This window comes from Culex pipiens, chromosome 1 (assembly GCF_016801865.2).
Source record: "Culex pipiens pallens isolate TS chromosome 1, TS_CPP_V2, whole genome shotgun sequence".
Taxonomy (NCBI): Eukaryota; Metazoa; Arthropoda; class Insecta; order Diptera; family Culicidae; genus Culex; species Culex pipiens.
Window position 1 is genome coordinate 45,582,956 of NC_068937.1, and position 20,190 is coordinate 45,603,145.

At 36.7% G+C, this 20,190-nt stretch overlaps 2 protein-coding genes across 3 annotated transcripts in view; both read left to right on the plus strand.

The window, feature by feature from the left end:
- LOC120426070 (RYamide receptor-like) overlaps positions 1-20,190 on the plus strand; it is a 347,566-nt gene that overhangs the window by 255,628 nt on the left and 71,748 nt on the right. The window lies entirely within an intron of this gene.
- LOC120429082 (keratin, type I cytoskeletal 10) lies at positions 14,972-19,225 on the plus strand. Its single transcript, XM_039594239.2, has 2 exons — positions 14,972-15,401; positions 18,235-19,225. Exons 1-2 carry the CDS (start codon positions 15,113-15,115, stop codon positions 18,834-18,836), a joined length of 891 nt encoding a protein of 296 aa, XP_039450173.1. The 5' UTR covers positions 14,972-15,112; the 3' UTR covers positions 18,837-19,225.

Sequence of the window (20,190 nt, forward strand, 5' to 3'; positions counted from 1 at the left end):
TTAAGAATTTAAGAATTTAAGAATTTAAGAATTTAAGAATTTAAGAATTTAAGAATTTAAGAATTTAAGAATTTAAGAATTTAAGAATTTAAGAATTTAAGAATTTAAGAATTTAAGAATTTAAGAATTTAAGAATTTAAGAATTTAAGAATTTAAGAATTTAAGAATTTAAGAATTTAAGAATTTAAGAATTTAAGAATTTAAGAATTTAAGAATTTAAGAATTTAAGAATTTAAGAATTTAAGAATTTAAGAATTTAAGAATTTAAGAATTTAAGAATTTAAGAATTTAAGAATTTAAGAATTTAAGAATTTAAGAATTTAAGAATTTAAGAATTTAAGAATTTAAGAATTTAAGAATTTAAGAATTTAAGAATTTAAGAATTTAAGAATTTAAGAATTTAAGAATTTAAGAATTTAAGAATTTAAGAATTTAAGAATTTAAGAATTTAAGAATTTAAGAATTTAAGAATTTAAGAATTTAAGAATTTAAGAATTTAAGAATTTAAGAATTTAAGAATTTAAGAATTTAAGAATTTAAGAATTTAAGAATTTAAGAATTTAAGAATTTAAGAATTTAAGAATTTAAGAATTTAAGAATTTAAGAATTTAAGAATTTAAGAATTTAAGAATTTAAGAATTTAAGAATTTAAGAATTTAAGAATTTAAGAATTTAAGAATTTAAGAATTTAAGAATTTAAGAATTTAAGAATTTAAGAATTTAAGAATTTAAGAATTTAAGAATTTAAGAATTTAAGAATTTAAGAATTTAAGAATTTAAGAATTTAAGAATTTAAGAATTTAAGAATTTAAGAATTTAAGAATTTAAGAATTTAAGAATTTAAGAATTTAAGAATTTAAGAATTTAAGAATTTAAGAATTTAAGAATTTAAGAATTTAAGAATTTAAGAATTTAAGAATTTAAGAATTTAAGAATTTAAGAATTTAAGAATTTAAGAATTTAAGAATTTAAGAATTTAAGAATTTAAGAATTTAAGAATTTAAGAATTTAAGAATTTAAGAATTTAAGAATTTAAGAATTTAAGAATTTAAGAATTTAAGAATTTAAGAATTTAAGAATTTAAGAATTTAAGAATTTAAGAATTTAAGAATTTAAGAATTTAAGAATTTAAGAATTTAAGAATTTAAGAATTTAAGAATTTAAGAATTTAAGAATTTAAGAATTTAAGAATTTAAGAATTTAAGAATTTAAGAATTTAAGAATTTAAGAATTTAAGAATTTAAGAATTTAAGAATTTAAGAATTTAAGAATTTAAGAATTTAAGAATTTAAGAATTTAAGAATTTAAGAATTTAAGAATTTAAGAATTTAAGAATTTAAGAATTTAAGAATTTAAGAATTTAAGAATTTAAGAATTTAAGAATTTAAGAATTTAAGAATTTAAGAATTTAAGAATTTAAGAATTTAAGAATTTAAGAATTTAAGAATTTAAGAATTTAAGAATTTAAGAATTTAAGAATTTAAGAATTTAAGAATTTAAGAATTTAAGAATTTAAGAATTTAAGAATTTAAGAATTTAAGAATTTAAGAATTTAAGAATTTAAGAATTTAAGAATTTAAGAATTTAAGAATTTAAGAATTTAAGAATTTAAGAATTTAAGAATTTAAGAATTTAAGAATTTAAGAATTTAAGAATTTAAGAATTTAAGAATTTAAGAATTTAAGAATTTAAGAATTTAAGAATTTAAGAATTTAAGAATTTAAGAATTTAAGAATTTAAGAATTTAAGAATTTAAGAATTTAAGAATTTAAGAATTTAAGAATTTAAGAATTTAAGAATTTAAGAATTTAAGAATTTAAGAATTTAAGAATTTAAGAATTTGACGTTTTAAAATGGAATCCCAATACTCAATAATGCTGATTTCCTGTTTTTTTTCGGCATATTTTTTGAGGGTGCAGTTAAAATTTCTACAGCCTTTTTATTTTTTTTTTAAATCGAACATAAATGGCAGAAGGCGATACACTTGTGTTTTGTAAGATTATAATGTGAAATTGTCTCAGATTTGGTTTTAATTTGTCTGTTTCTCAGTAAAGCGGTGCGCTAGTTTTCAAAAAAATATTTTTTTTGAAACAATTGTATTTTTCGGCTAAAATTGGTATAGAACGGTTAGCGGTTAACAAATGTATTTGAAATCTTTTCAAATCGTTCAAATTATCGAATTTATCAGCATTTTTGTAAATGTAAAGCAGTCAACAAATGACCATTTTGAAAAGTGTTTCAGTTTATATTCGCTAAATCCTGATCTACAATGGCAAATCGCTGAATGTTGCGTTTGAAAACATGATGATTGTTTTCTAAAGAGCTTGCGTAAGATTGATTGTAGATGAAGTGCTATGGAAAAAGTACATTGGTTTTGTTTTTGAAACAACATGCACAGATAGAAATCTTATGAGCAAATCCGTTAAATCTATGTTGACGACATCTCTCAAATCATTTACCGATGACTCTGTGCTCTTGTACTAAGCTTACTGATTTGCCCTAGAGAGCACAGTGGTATAGTTAAAATGTTGTCGACATAGAATAAAAATGCATCTAAATCCAGAAAATTGTAAACGATTTTGTTCAAAAAATTTCAGCGATTTCGGAAACAACAAATGTTTTTGAACTATTTTACGGATTCGCTTACAAGAATTCTATCCGTGTGTACAAACAATGTTCCATTTAAGTTTTAGATATTATTTTCAATTATTTCTGTGATTTTTTTTATATTTGATATAAGAATATTTTTCTTCCAAAATTTCTGGGGGGGCACAATGTATGGGGTGCCCCCCCAGCCAAATTTTAGGGGGGGCAAAAAGTACCGTGCCCCTCCAGAGTCGGCGCCCCTGTCAATGAGTAAACGATATTTCCATGAATCTCTTTCGTTTTCTAAGGCACCAATTGATTTTATTGTTAAATGTCTGCAAAAAGTGATTTCGGACATTTTATCTACACAAATTTAGACAGATTAAAAAAAGACTTTCGTTCCACAGATATTAAGCTAATAGAAATTATTTTGATAAGGATTACACCATCGCTGAACAATCTAAAAGCGAAATCCTCTGAAATCTTAATTTTGTTTTTCACATTTAGTCTCTTTGGAGCGTCCAGGGTTTAAATATTATCAAACTCTCTGTTCTCAGCAACAATAATTATCATGTCTGAAAACTCATGCCCCAAACATCACTGCTACAATTCTATAGTGGCGGTAGCTATTCTCACTGATATCTGTGCAGAATTTATCACATGATAGTTTTTTCTATCACTTATTTGCAAAACTGCAAAGAAATAAAAAGATGAATTTTGGGAGGGTCAAATTGCATGTTAGAATATTACCTCTTTTTGTGTAAAAATTGAAAAATCCAGGATAGGATCGATACCTTTTTGCCGTACACGAACCTCAAGTTTTAAACCGAACCTTGCACCTCAGCAACAGAACACCAAACGGGCGACGCAAAAGAGACAAAAATAGTTCCTTCACGCTCACTCTGCTTCAAAGTGATTTTTTATTCTCCGCTGCAGTCACACAACATCATTTGCTTCAGAGAGAGTGAGAAGCAGACAACTTTTCGTACCCGAGGTTTGCACCCCGTGTTTACACCGCGTGCAAACCTCGAGTGCGCCGTTCAGGTAGAACTTGGCCTTGTATGTTTGTGGTTCGCCCTGCACTGGAAACTTGTACACCCAAACGGCGGTCGCTTGATTGTGATGCATGGCGGCATGAAAGTATATCAGAATCTGCATGAAAACTGTCCTCATGCATTTTTTGCAACATAGGGGTATGACATTTTTGCCCGTTGCCAACAATTCGTCAGTTGTGTGCTATCTTGTGACAACGACCATTTAGTACTTTTCGAGAAAATCGATTTTTAAGGTTGGTTGGTAAATAATTTAAAAACTATGAATGGTAGAGCCAAACTTTTTGAAGCAATCGGTTCGTATACTATCGCTTAACAAACGCTCCAAGTTTCAACTAATTTGGTTACACCAGTTAAAAGATACAGTAAATTATGTAATCAAAAATCTGAAAAGCACGTGTCACAAGTGTGTTTCGAAAGTAAAATTGTACTACGTGTCACAAGTGTGCACAGACTCCCATACAAACTAAAATAAGCTCAAATCAATGGTTTAATCGACTTAATCAGTATATTTTTATAAACAAAAGGTTGCATTGCCTTTAGAAAGTATGTGTGTACATAAATTTGTGAAAAACAAGAAAATTTTTCCACATTTTCCAACAACATGTATGACGTGTCACAAGTGTGCACAATCATTTTGATGATACGTTGGTCTATGTCACAAGTGTGTATTGCGATATCCGGGAAACGGAAGCGAGTTTCCAAAATCGGGTTAAAGCATCTTGTAGTGTTTGTTAAGTATAGCAAAACGTCATCATTAACTCATTTTCGACCAAAATGGTCTATGTCACAAGATAGCAGCACACAGCTGACGAATTATCGACATTATCGACGGCTTTTTGGTTGTATTGCACAAAAAAAACCTTAACCGAACGAGGCTTGAACCACCAACTTCTTGGTTGTTGATCCGACACGCTACCACCGCGCCATGGACACTTGATGGAATGCGAGTGAAAGAGCACCAACATATTCTTCTCTTTGGAGTGTTGCTCGGGGACGGGCCAGCATTATATGTGTTGGTGAGAACTGCAGATCGCTGAAATGTTTACACGCGGGCAAAAATAATCTACGGGCTTACTGCAAAAAACGTTATAAAATGTGACATTTTCTGCAGCAAATCCACTGTTGCAGATTTTGAGATATATTTTTCCTTTGGGTATACGGCGTTTAAACATATATTGGGTTTCGGGAAGACTATGATTTTTTTCAACTTCAGGAATTCCCGGGATGGACGCACTACACAAAACCGATTTCGTCGGTTTTTTGCTTTGCTTACTCACATTGTACGTCTATAAAAAGTGACAGGTAATTATTCGACGTGTGACGTTACAGTTGCATGTGTAGTAGTGAAAAAGATGTTCCGCCGAATAATCAAGATGATGATTTGTTGAGATGAGCGTCAAAAGATTTTCTTTTGTTGATGATTCTTCCATAACTGATCCGAAGGTTTGTATAAGACTTCGGATAATCGAACCATGACCAAAAAAAAAATATAAAAAAAAGATTGTAACATTTGTAACTAAAAAGTGGTTTGTGTTGGGTGGTATTGGCGTTGATCAGTACAATTAAAAATATCTAAGAACGTAAATTTCTACACTGTGCTCCAAGGCAATGAGACCTGTAACTGTATGTTGCCGAATTTGTAAACATTGAAATGATTCTGAAATCATCAACATTTTTTTCGATTTCGCTGCAAATGTTTTGTTTATCGACAACATTGTTGTTCAAAATCGAAAAAATGCTGACGTTTTTGGAAATATTTCAATGTTTTCAAATTCGACAACAAAGGGTTACAAGATAAACTTACAGGATTTATATCCGTGCACAATTCGACACATTTTTTTCATCAAAACAATTTAACCCTCTACCGCCCAAATTTTTTTTTCGAAAATATTTATTTTCCCCGTGTTTATGAGTTCATTTTGAGCAACTTTTGTTCTTCGAAAAACTTTACTTCTTGTTTATGTGTTTCTTGTCTTATTTTTAGTATTTTAATTTGCTTTTATCTTATTTAGTTTATGTTTATTTTTGGTAGTATTTGGCCTATTCTACCACCTAATATAATTACATTTTACCTACACAGCAAATAATCCGATAGTAAAATCGCATGCAAAAGCATGCACATCACCTTCGTCAAAAAAGACACTTAATATTACACGCTGCAAATACAATTTTTGTAAACACAAAAAAAAAGTTGCAACTAACGGGACTTAAACCCAGCACCTACAGTAAGGACTGGCGCCTTAGCCCGCTCGGCCATCAGACCGATGAAAAATTGAAAGAATAGACGTATATGTGAGCTTCACCTTTCGGTCAAGTAGGTTTCGCATACTGATGGGCTACACATTTCAGGGTGTAATATTACACAGAATTTCATAAAATAATGCAATATTTATTTTACACCCAGGACTTTTACACGCAGCTGGATTACTACTTTATTTGCTGTGTATCTAATTTGTTTACGTTATTACAGTCACTTTTTCATTTTTTTTTTGCATGTTTTTCACATTTTCTGCTATAGAATGGCACCATCGTCATTTAAATTGCAAAAAATGCGTAGAAGCATAGTCTGGGACACTACAAAAATTATTGCATACTTCTTTTTACTGAAAATATAGGAAATGTTAGTAAAAAACACAGCCAAAGTTGACCCCTAAAAAAATGACATTTTTAAAAACATTGGCAAAGTCACATAAAACTAGTTAAACTTCTAACCTAGAAATTTTCTAAAATTTTAAGAGTTCTTCTTTCCAATGCTTTTTAAAGATCAAAGATCGGTTGGAAAATTGATTTTTGGCGATTTTTTAGATCGAAGCCCGTCTGAAGGCGGGGATAGGTTGTATAGGGTTAAACAAATTATTTAGCCCGTGTGGGATATAAGACGAGGTGATACAATGATTTATGAAATTTAAGTATTTTAAATCAAATGAGGCGAAAAGTCATGCGTCAATTTCTTTGACGGTTATTTTGAAGATGGCCGTGATGGGACACGACAGCCCGAAGAACCAGAAATTGCTCAAGACAAGGAACGTTCCAGCAACTTTCCGCTGTCACGTAACGTTTGACCATCCAAAACTCTCCGTGGAGAATAACTGCGTTGCCACCGCCGCGCCCACCTTCACCTCTTCACAACAATAACAGCAGCAAAAACGCCAGCCCAACAAACTAACAACCTCATTACACGGCCGCGGCAACAACAGCAACAACGCCGGCTCGACGTCTTCGAAAGTAAAAGTGATGTTTTAGGCTCCTCAAATAGGGTGGCCCCCTCCCCACCCATTAACTGCGGTAATCTATCTTTATCTGGTCGGTCGTCGCGGACTCTTGGAACTCTTTGAATCTTTGGTTAGAGTGGCCGCGCACAGGTGATTACGTCTCGATGTCGACAGGCCGCGTTGTCCAGTGGTTAGTGGGACTTGCTTTAGCTTGTGCTACATCATTGTCTCAACACTTCTTCAAAGCTCGATCTTTTTTTGTCTTGGCTCCAATTTTCGGGCCGCTTGGCCCCTTTTTTTCTGGTCCAACCGCGGATTGTTTGGAAGATAATTGAGAGTGTTGAGTTGCGTGCCATATCGTGCCTCACAACTGTCGGATCGTAGACTTCAAAAACTAGACGCACGCGAGCGCTGAAGTACGACTATAAGGCTCCGTCACGACTCCCTCTAAGCGCGCGTGTTGTCGGATATGTGTATCGTACCCGGAGAGTTATCATTATGGCATCGCCGGTTCGTCTCCATTCCCAAGAAGTGAGCGACCATCGATTGATTGAGCTGACCGAGGGTGGCTGCTTGTTGATTGATTCTGAACTTTCAAGAAAAATCGTCAAGTATATTGAAAGCAGCAGCTCTCACTGAGAGAAAAAAATATCTTTATCTAAAATCGGGAATAAATCTCAAAATTCATTCTTGATACAAAAATCAATTATTCCCAGCGATTCTGATTTCATTGCCACACACGAGTACCATTCACCACCATTCGGAGTGCGTTTAGTGAGACCATTTAATTCCGCGTAGGTCGTCACTTGGCCAATCATCCGAAATCAAGAAGAACGCATCACCGTCGTGTTGTTGAAATTGGCCAGAGATCGATCACCGAATTGCGCCTATAATGCCCATAAACGTTTTCGAACCGTCGAGGAGATGCATATCCCGCGAGGACGTGATGGGAAAAAACTGACTAATTTCGACATGTTTGGTAATAATTTCAGTTTAAGACCCCTCTCGGCTTCCTTGAGAACGGCTTAGCCTTTCCGAGGGGTCCGCTGACTAATTACGCTCGCGATAAGTCATGAACGGCGGCGTCGCCATTGAAGGGCTCCACCGTGAACGTACCTGGGGTCTGGCATAATGAAGAGATTAATAGCTGTGCTCCCGAGTGCACAATACTGGTAGCGAACAGGACTTGGGTACCAGTAGCTGAACGGTATCGGATCTTGGCGTTGAATAATTGCTTCATTAAAACAGTTTTAAGACCTGCATCTTACCATTTCGGACGCTGGACAAGTGCCATCTTACGATAGTCGTCCGAAAAGAGAGCCTTCTACCCTTCTTTTAATAATTTCAACTAATGATGGGCAGATTACGAGTAGAATCAGTTCTTGTGGATTCCAATAAAAGTTACATGAAGACAACATTGTTCTATTTCACTCACGAAGTTCTTTCGTTGGCGTTGGCAAGAGAGTAAAATGCTCTCAACTGTCTCTACTTTATTCTCTTTATTCTGTAAATCCAATGAGCACTAACATCTCATTCCAATTTGGTAAAGTTATGCTCTCGGGTTTCTATTGTGGGTGTAATGGGTAAAATACATGTCTGATCACTTTTTAATTTCGTGTTAAACATGTATCTGCATCCTCCTCCAAGTTCTCTCCACTGTTTGTCCCTCAAACTGCAACAATCATCTTACGCAACGCACCAATCGATACTCACAGTGCGACTCTGACACGATAATCGCTGAACATTCGTACCTTAATACTAATTAATTACGACAGTGCTTTTTCCTTTCAAACACACACACACAAGTAACCTCCATTACCGTCAACCCAGCCCTCAGAGCGTCATAAATCTCCGCCCGATCGAATATAGGCCATTCATCATTCGCACGCTCAGTCCAAACACCTCTCTTGCCTTTCCCTTTCACCAAACCTCACTTCTCCCACTTCAACCCACCCACAACTCAACCCACTGATCCAGTGATGCACTGAGAGACAGAGAGCAAAAAAAAAAAATCACAACAGAGAATCGCAGAGCAAAAGCAAAACAAAGTAAACCATGAAGCAAAAGAAGAAGAGAAGGAAGAGGAGACGATTACCCAACGAAGAAGAAAAGGGGAAATACTTTTCCTTTCATCCGATTCCAAAGTCTGGCGCGCGTGATTTTTTCTCGTGCCGTCTCTCTCTTTGTTTCTATCTCATTGCGTCGTTTTCTGCAAACACCAGCGTCGGGTGAGCTTTGCGCTATGCACAATCCGCCAAAGAAGGCGGTGAGATTTGCGCGGCGGAACAACGCGCAGAAGATGATAAAGCTGAACGACAAATGTTTACACTGGCAAACTGTTGGGGAAATGAAGGGGAGCGAGGGTTGAGGTGAAAGTTCTTGAAAAAAAAACAGCGAAATAGAATAGAATACAGTCCAGACTCGATTATCCGAAGCCTCGATTATCGGAATTTCTGACTATCCGAAGGTTTTTATGCGACTTCGGATAATCACGAATCGGATAATCACGAACAAAAAACATCGTATATTTCTATTTATAGTTTTAAACATCTAATTCGAATAGTAGTCAAATTTGAATAGTTTAAATATTTGAATGCATTGCATTAAATAATTGAATGCACTGCATTAAATAATTGAATCTCGGATTAGTTTTCAAAATGACCTAAGAGCCATTGGTAAACAAAGCTTTTTTTTGCAACGGTACTCGACCTATTTACGAAAAAAAAATTCAAAAATACTTGAGATTGTTAATCTACATGTCCTTATAGTGCTCTTACTTAAAAATAAATGATATTTTGTTTCAATTTGGATAAAAAATAAAATTAGTGTCGGAGGTCACGGTGGCTCTTACGACTTTTTGAAAACTCACCCGAGGAATGCATTTTTTCAATAATTCGACACTGCCATATTGGCCTCCATCAATATTACGCCCTTTTGAAATGTTAATCTTGATTTAAAAAAAGATTACAATATTTTTTTTTTCGAGAAGATCAGAAAATTTCACGAATGTTTCATATTTGAACATTGAAAATCGGACCATTTTTAAATCTTTGCATGGCAATATCTCAGCAACTAAGGGTCGTATCAACAAAGTTCAAAAAAGCGAAATATTGAGAATTTTCTCAGCTTTTTAAAAATATTTTTTCAAGAGTGGGCATGGGCACTATTTTTTTAAAAATAAATAACTGTGACTGGAGCAGTGCGTGGCCGAATGGTTACGCTGTCCACTTTGTAAGCGGATGATTCTGGGTTCGATTCCCATCTGCTCCAACCTTCCATCGGATGAGGAAGTAAAATTTCGGTCCCGGCCTTGGTTGTTAGGTCGTTAAGTCATTTCAGGTGTAGGAGTCGTCTCCATGCCATAAGTGCAAACAACACACCAAACCAAGCCTACTCCGGTGGAATCGCTGGCGGCGGTTGGACTCGGAAATCCAAAGGTCGTCAGTCCAAACACTGGGGTGGAAGGTTCTTTGGAGTAGAAAGAGGTTTGGGTAATCTCCTCATTCAAGCCTTCGGACTCCTAGGTTCGAGCAGAAACTTGCAATAGAGACGACAAAAGACCTGGGGGTCGTTAATGTGGATGGTTTGATTTGAACTGTGACTATTTTCAAAAAAGTTACCTAAAAATGGCTATAACTTGAAATCGGTGCACCTTTCAAAAATTTCACTAAAGTACTTTTTGATTGCAAATTCCATTTTATATCAAAAAATGAAGTTGTAAAATTTTTGCGACAAATATTACGATTTTTTGAAAACATCGGTTTTGATTCAAACATTCTTAACTCGGTCAAAGATTTTTTGCCCGTTCTGGAAATTTCTGAAAAGTTGATGATGTCCCCTAAAACATATCAGAAAAAAAAAAATAAATATGTATTTTTTTGCAAAGAAAAAGTAAAATTGAGGCCGTTGCAAATATTTTTCAAAGTTTATGCCGCCCCCCCCCCCCTCCCCTTCAAAGTTGGCCTGAATAATCAGGGGACAAAAAAAATATTTTTTTCGAAAAACTTCAAAATTTAAATGAAAATTCAAGTTTAATCAACTGAAAACCAGTTAAAATGCATTTTCCCGCGTTTATAATCATATTTAGCATGATTGAACTCCTTTGAGAACATTTTAAATGTTCATGAAATACCAATGTACAGGTCCCACGAAAAGTTTTTTTTTCGCGAAAAAAAAATCCGTCAATGATTGGAAAGCAACTGTACACCTGTAAAATGCATTTTAAAACACTTTTTTCATCCAAATGTTGAAACGTTGGCTTGTAATTTCAATTTTTTTTTTGCTCCCCGAAAAAAATCCTTCAAAAGGTACAGTTTTTTTAGTTATCATGTATTATTTTTGTATGGAAAGCTGCCAAACTTGTATGGGAAATTATATGGGCAAACTAATGATGCAAAGTGGCTATTTTTGGCATACCGAAGGTACCAATAAAGTTTCGGCCGGATTAAAAAAATAGAAAAATTTAAGAAAAAAGACCGATTTCGTGAAGAATTGCTCACATTAAAAAAAATATTTTTTTCCCAAAAACTATTAAGATTATTGACAAAGCGGATTCATAATCAACATAATGTTAACATGTTGAGGTTAATGTTAAATATTAAAAAATAACCTTCAAAATTTTGAAGCAAAAATCAATTTAAAAAAATGCTTTACATTATTGCGCATTTTGCACTTCTCTAGAGTCTTGCGCAAATATTTTCATCACAGTATCTTTTTATCACAGTGATTTTCCTCACACTACCAGTCGTTACCATAGAAATATTGTTTTTGTTTGTTGATTTTTATTTCTCGTAAAGTCGAAACAGTTGGAAACCGTTCAAAGTCAGATAAGTTGGAATCTGTTGTAATGCCGGACAGTCAAATTGAGGGTAATTATTAATTTGGTAGCGTGTAACTTTCTTCAACGTTTAAAAATGGCTGATAATTTATTCCAGAGTCAAATCCTGCTTCCAAACAGAGCCAAAAAGGAATTTATTCTGTGACTTCCCAGCAGCGTTGATAACTCCTGTAAAGCTTTACCGGACATGTAACGGATTGACAAAAACAAGCTATTAGCTAATGACCACATCATTGCGTCTACCACTGGAAGCAGTCGGGATTTTAACAATTGTGTAAGATGATCATTTCCAACGTTGTTTTGAAATAAATGCTAATTCATCAACAATAGTTTATTTATGGCGTTTACATAAACGAGCTGAAAGAAACAGATGGTCACGGCCAATATTTATGGTTCTTGAGAAAGGCATCGATCTTTCATGGCATGGATCTTCTAGACGGCGGAGGGGTAGTTTGGGTAGAAAGATCATGATTTTCGTCTTCAATAGATTAGGAGGTTCCTGAAGCCAGAATCAGTCGTAATTGTCTTCTTACACCTAGTATCTTGCCATTCCTGGGACTACCCGGACTTGACATGTTCGCAGCAATTGTCCGAAAAAATCATGGCCTCGAGCCGTGAGAAAAATGGTACCATTTACGGACTCAGCGAAGACAGCTCCAAATGGCCGATAGAATTATGCCCTCGAGCTCATTAGAAAAAAATAACCCAAGAAACAAGAAAAATAATAAAGTTTCAAATACGAGATTCGAGCCAGGAACCTTTAAAAGACAATCTCAATGACTTAGCTGCCTCGGCTACCACAGCTTGGTGACTAGATTTAGGCCAGAAGTCGATGCATTACACTTGTTTAGTGTTGATGGTGTGATGGAAAATTATTTTGCCAACTGTGATGAAAATAATCCCGCAGCACTCTACTGAGGTGCAAAGTGCGCAAAGTTGACAGTTCTCAGTCCTGCAAAGCAGTGTGATGAAAAAATCTAGGCCTAGCACGATTGACACAAAACTCTAGGAATTGGTGCAAGGCGCAATACTAGTACAAAAAAATTGCAAAATATCAATGAATTTATGAAATTTTTTTTCTCAAAACAGCAAGCTTCCCATGCGCCAGTGCCAACGCACACCGCGGGTTTGGTTTTCTAGCTTCGGTACGTGCCTGAACCCATTTGTGTATTGGTATCTTGGTACATCGTACCAGCGCACCACGACACTCTCGGCTCGCCCCATCGGTTTTGTGTCTGGCACTCACCCATGGCATGAACCCAGCGTGCCGTGGTACGCGTCGTGGTATTGAACCCGTTTTGTACCGCCAGCGCGTACCACGGCACGTACCTCGGCTCTTAACGATTGAAGCACCTTGGCTCATATACCGGGTTCATGCCATGGGTGAGTGCCAGACACAAAACCGACGCGGCGAACCGAGAGTGTCGTGGTGCGCTGGTACGATGAACCAAAATACCCTCGGTTCGTGTGAGTCGGGTACGGGTGTAAACCGAACAAAGCAGGCGCAAAGCAAACCCGAGGTGCAAGTGAACCGCGTGTACCGCACGGTGCAGGGAAGCTTGCAAAACAGTATGTCTTTTTCCGATCTGTGGATCAAAACGTCAAAATTTGAAAAAGTCTGCAAGTGCCCCATTTGATCAAAAATGCTTAAATTAACGTTATACAATTTATTTTAAACACTTTTCAATCAATTGTACAAGTTTTTTCAATCAAAATTATAATATTCAATTTTAAAATTTGCAATCCCCTTAAAAGATTTAAATTTTTTTAAACCAGTTATGTAAGTCATGTGAGGAGTTTCACCACGGTGCCAGAATGTTAACAAGTGCGGGATTTTTAGCAACACAGTTAAACAAATCATGGTAATACTGCATCTGGGAATGTTTACGTCTTCTATGTAAGAAAAAATGTGTTATTTTATCTCTGGAAATGTGAAATTATTTTTCAATATTTCAGTCTAAATTGAGTTTAAATTAGACCTTCCAAATTAACACTTTTTTTAATGTAAATCGTGATGCCGGAATTACCCTGATATTCCGCAGTACTTCTTGTAATTCTATGATTACCCAAATATTCTGCAATTTTTATATTTTTTTCCAATTGATTGATGACAAAGTTATTTGTTTTGATTTTTCGACTCCCACAGAAAACGTCAAACCATATACAGTTAAAAAATTGTGTAAATTTGGAAGATGTAGTTATCAAAGGTTCAATATTACCTCTATTATGATTTAATTTTACCGAAAATTTTCAAATTGAAATATATTCAAAAATTCTATGAAAACATGTAATGCACTGATCCAACCAATGCAATGAATGGTAGAAAATGACGAAATCCTAAAAATTCTACACATTTGTTTGAAATCTATTCTATTCCTATATAAAAAATTTCGATGGTTTTGTTCGAACGCGAATCAGTCGGATCAAGGTGCTTTTTGTTGCGTTGGGTTCGTTTCGTTTTCGTTTTCGTTTTCACGCTAATAAGTTGACACTTTGGCCACTCTGGAACCGATTCCGGAGCATCGGCAAATTGTATGGAGAAAGCTACGTAAAATCAAATTTTGATCACAGGAGGCTGAATAGGCAAAAAGAAAAAAAAAACGTCAACAAACGAAAAAAAAGGCAGAACGAAGTTTGTCGGGTAAGGCTTGTTTTCTATAAAAAAAAAACTTGTGATTTTAATTTAAAAAAGTGAAGGACGTCAAAAAGAATAATAATTTTACCTATTTAATTAACAAAAAAGCTCTCGTATACCTCGTACCGAAGTCCCCTCCCAACCTTGCAACCCCAAACTTCTCCATCTGCACAGTGCCACCTACAATCCCATCCCAATCTGGACGCGTCCCCGTACTGTTGCAAATTTTTACGATCCCGATCGCCACCTCTCTAGTGCTTACTGTCTCTTCTTCGCCTTCTCCCCGCCCAACACCAACTCTCAACTTGCAAACCCCCGAGCCGCGCGCGGGTTGACCGGCGAATTTTTACAACGATTACCGTTAGCCCGTCGACGTTCGTCGCTTGATCGCTTTGTTTGATCGTGCGCCACGTGCTCTCCCACCTCTTCTTCGTCAACAGGGTCCGATCCTCTCTGCCGCGATCACTCTCACTCTCTTTCTCCAGCAGCTTCTGCAAAACTGTTGTTGTTGCTGTTGTTGGTGGGTTGATCTGCTGCTGCTGCTTCTTGAGCCGCCGTTTTCGGCAACGACGGGAACTTCTTCGGCTGATCGCGCGGAGTCTGTTGCAGTTTTAGGGGTAGTGAAGGTATAAATTGGATTACCCCGGCCGGAGTCAGCGTCAGTCATCTGTTTGCATTCCCCGGTACAACATCTCATCACAACCGGCCCAGAGTTGTGATCCGAGTTCTGAGTTACACCCCCTCCGTTACAATCCGAGTGTCCGCGTGTAGAACGAACCCTAGCAAGATGCGTGCGTTCGTCCTGTTGAGCTGCTGTTTGGCTCTGGCTGCTGCCCGGCCGGAAGCCGGCTACTCGTACAACCGTCCGTCCGGAGGTTCCCACGGAGGCGGTGGCGGCGGCGGCTACTCTAGCGGTGGCCACGGAGGTGGTGGTGGCGGTGGATACTCTAGCGGTGGCCACGGAGGATCCGGCGGTGGATTCTCCGGTGGACACGGAGGTGGTGGTGGCGGCGGTGGATCGTTCAGCTCCGGCGGAGGCAGCGGATTCTCGTCGTTCGGTGGAAGCGGATTCGGAGGTGTGTGATAGTGTGGGCGGAACAAGTAGTGAGATGTGCGGAAAAGGACATTGTGGGGGGAAATGTGTGCAAGTTACGGACTGAACTGGACTGATGGAACGGTTGACGAAGACATGACTTGGTGAAGATCTGTGCAATGGGAGTAGTGACAGTTTCTGGAGTTTTTGGAAGGATTGGAGGTTTTGCAAAACAAAAACTTCTAGGTGATAGATGATGCAAATTCTTGGAAAATTTCGGACATTTCAAACAAGTAAAATATGTGGGAACAGTGGAAAAATGTGAAAACGTATCCAACTAAGTTAAAATCATTCGATAAAGTTGGAACTGAAGCATCAAAATACAAAAAGATGTCTAAATTTGTATCATGATTGACAAATTGTATCGAAATTACTCAAATTTAAACACAATCAGCAGTTTGAGCAAGATTTCGTGTTGGGTTCCGCAATTTAAGATTCTGATAATTTTTGGATGGATTTGCAAATGGATCCTTCTGACTTGAAATGCGTAACAATTTACAATTTCATTAACCAAATTATTCAGCCGAATTCAAAAGTGAGGTTAACTGTATTTTAAAATATGTCATGCGGTCACGAACCACAAACAATAATCAGCAAATATTATTTTTGTCAAGTGGCAAGTTGACCACGGCGTAACCAAACATCGAAAACGTTACATCGGAAAATCATCGCCGATAAAACCAATATTTTGAACATTTGCGGTCTACAGCATACGCCTCGCCAAACATATTCCCATTCGTGGAAATTAATTTGCAGTTACGCTTACAAGTATATCTTCAGTTTGTGGTTGAGCCACAAACAAGCAGTCGTGAAACTCGGTTTAATTAAGGACGCATTAGACTGTGACAAATAAACTCGCAAACAAACAAACTTTTTTACAGTTTGCCTGCTTTTTGACAGTTTGCCTGGCTTTGTTTACGAGTTTGCCGCAAACATGTTTGCGAGTTTGACAAACTGTCAAACACAAAAAAGTGTGAGTTTGTTTGTTATAGTCTAATACCTTCTTAATTCATACTACAAATTAGAGATGAAATTATCTCAAAATTCCATTCTAATCTGGTAAACTTCTTTCTAAAAAAAATTATGAACATTGAACTAACAACCCAAAGTCTCAAAATTTGAATGCAAAAAGTGTTTTAAAATGCATTTCACACTAGTTCAGCTGTTTTGCAATCACGAAAACAAAAATTTTAGCGAAAAAAAAAATACTTTTTGCGATACTCTAAAATTTACAAAAATTCAAAAAATCTTTGTCAATTAACCAAACATGCTGAAAATGAAAACGCAGGGAAATGCATTTTATATTTTGAAGTTTTTTGAAAGTTATTTTTTTGCCCCCTGATTTTTAGGGCCAATTTTAAAGGGTGTGACAAAAACTTTAAATAAAATGTGTACCAGCCTTATTTACAAAAAAAAACCAAATCATTAAATGGCAACTAAATTTTTGACGGGCAACGTTTTACCTGCAAAATCAAAATTTCGCCCAATAATCCTGAAATTGATTTTATAGTTTTTTCAACGAAATTTCGTGCACGATAGCAGAAAAATACAAGTTCGCATTCAACATGAATTTCAATGTTTGCCACATTTATTTTTTTCTTAGCACAAAAAACCCTGCGGGGTTCAGGCTCGGCACACTCGACGAAGACTTTTTTACATGCATCTCGAAAACTTACATTTTTTGCTGTTTTGTGTTAATCTAAAATCGATCTTGTTCGATTTTTACAACAATCATTGTCAAACCATAAGTCTGTTACATGCGTTTTATGTGCTTGACCAAAACACAAATTATATTGAACGTTGGGTGGATTTTGTCGAAGCAAATTGCTGGGTTTTCTGCTTCAATTTTGTTCAATTTCAATTCATTTTTATGTTGTAAATACACAGTTCCCAATTTCGTATTTCTTATAGACTACTCAGTAAAAAATTGTGTAAATTTGGAAGCTGTAATCCTGGAAGGTTTAATATTACCTCTTTTATGACGTATTTTCACCTTGATTTAGCCTGAAAAAGTGACATTACAACAGAAAATTAGTAAAAATACACATTTTCAGAGGTAAAATTACACTTTTGTGTGACATCCCAGATGTAATATTACCTTGATTTTTTTTACTGTGGAGATAAGACTTGGAGTGCTTTTCAACTATGATTCACACTTTAGTTGTTTCTGATTTTTCAGATATTCTAGCAATGAATTTGACAAGAGAAGGGTATATTACAAAAGAAAACCCTCCGAGATTGGCTAAGGAAAAGGATAGAGATAGCAAAACTGTTGTCTTTTGACAACAATGAACAAAGCAGTTCATTTGCTGTAGATGTACTACATCGTCAGCTCATTGAGAGAATAAGGCTTTCTAGTCAGAAATTTACTAACACATTTAAAGTATGTTTACATGGCTGCTGGACGTTTGTTTGCATCAGATTTCCTATCCTTTTCCAGCAAAAGTTTTTTGTCCAGGCGACTCTAGCAGGTTTTATTTTGGCTGACCGCCCGATATGTCAGTCAACATATTTCGCAGGGCTGTGACAGCTCGAGCTCAATCATTGTTTGCATTAGGACACTGTGACAAGAAGTTCGTCATTTTTGGGTTAAATATATTTTTTTCACTGGGCCTAGAAAGCCTTATGGAGTAGTTCTGTCCTGAACAACAGTCACAAAAGACAATTGACTCTGAATATTTATAAAAATTGCCCTTTTTCAGGCAAAAATTTAGCTCTTTAGATGAAAAGTTGTCCCAAAATCGACTTAGGACAAGATTGCACGCAACTTATGATGCACAATTGTTTCACGCTCCAAATTCGAATTTGCCACACAGGTTCGTCCTCGTTCAGCTCCGGTGGTGCCAGCTTTGGCGGCGGTAGCAGCTTCGGCGGCGGCGGATTCTCGTCCGGCGGCGGTTCCCAGAATGCCATCATCCAGAAGCACATCTACGTGCACGTGCCGCCACCAGAGCCGGAGGAGATCCGTCCCCAGCGTCCGATCCCGGTAGCCCCCGCCCAGAAGCACTACAAGATCATCTTCATCAAGGCGCCGTCCGCTCCGGCCTACCAAGCGCCCCAGATCCCGGTTCTGCCCCAGAACGAAGAGAAGACGCTGGTGTACGTGCTGGTTAAGAAGCCCGACGAGCAGCAGGACATCGTCATCCCGACCCCGGCCCCGACTCAGCCCAGCAAGCCCGAGGTCTACTTCATCAAGTACAAGACCCAGAAGGAATCGTCCGGAGGATCCGGTGGCTACGCTGGTGCGTCTGCTGGAGGTTCCAGCTTCGGAGGTGACCTGGGCGCCATTGGCGGCGGCTCTGCTATCGGTGGTGGCCATGATGGTGGACTCGGCGGTGGTGACCTCAGTGGAGGACACGGAGGAGCCACGGGACCGGCCGCCCAGTACGGACCCCCCGGCAAGTCCGGACCGTACTAAGCGTCGGATCAAACAACGCGAGCAAGACCCCCGGCAAACAAACGAAACGCGGACCACGTAGCTAGTCGAACAAATCAAAACAAAACAAAACAAAAAAACCCGCACAAAAGGACAAACCCCTGCCGAGGACGTTCCGGTCCGGTGGACTGTGGGTGACAAACGCTCACGGTGGCCACGGGACATCCGGAACGGCTTGAGGCCTCTGTTGTAAATAGAAAGCGCTTTTTCCCTTCACGGCACGAGAACGTGAACGGAGAAAACAAACGAACAAATTTTCTTAGGACGTAGCAAGTACTTTTTAATAGTGTTATATTAATTGTAATCTTGTTTTATTATTTTAGAAAAGAAAAAAATGCAATTAAAACGGTGACAAATTTTAAGAAAAAAAATCGCACAGCCTCTTTTTACTATGCTTTTTAGTATCACAAACCAAAAAAAAACAGCTCAATCAGATAAGGTGAATGACGTAAACCTTTCCTTCTTTTTTTTTGTGTGACTTGGACTGTGGGACACCATTAAGTTATTATGAACTTTTACTTTTTTCTTTCCTTTTTTTGCTATCTGGATTGGAAGTTTGTTTTTTTTCTGTTGCATAGTTTGGTGATGTGTCCCAAGTCCTTCAAAACATCATTTGAAGATTTCATACGACCTCTCAAATGTTAGGCTGAACATTTGAAACTTCAAACTATTTTTCTTTAAAAGCATGTCTAACCAAATCACCATTTATTTGTGACCAAGAAAGCAAAAATCGGTTAAAATTGCTCGAAGTTGTGATTTTTTTCAAGTGTTTTTAATTCGAAAAAATAAGGGTCTGGCGCAACTTTGGTCCCGATCAAAGCACTTTGTATTAGTTTGTGCTATTTTCATAAAATAAATATTTCCGTGTACCTTAGGGTGAAAATAAAAAAATCGCCAAAAATAAGTAACTGTGTCAATTTTGAGCCAAATCGGTTAAGGGGTTACATACATGTAGAAAATCACAAAATTTGATAATACAGAAAATTCAATGAATCCACTTAAAAGATGACTCTCAATCACTCCTGAAAGTTTCATGAAGATATTTCATGACTGAACTGAGTAAGAGACGATTTAAGTTCAAAATTTTGCCATGCGCAAAGCGGACTGTCAAACTTTGTGAGCGTTTTTCTCAGAACACCGAGTTGATTTACGGGTGCCACGATATCTCGAGATTGGATGGACCAAATTGGCTGAAATTTGGGGTGAAGACTCTCAAGACATATCCCGTGTGCATGACGAAGCCCGATTTTGAAATTTTGCTTTTTAAAAAAATACAAAAATCTTAAACTGACGAATTTTTATGTGAAAAACGAAAAAAAAATTATCTTTTTTTTTA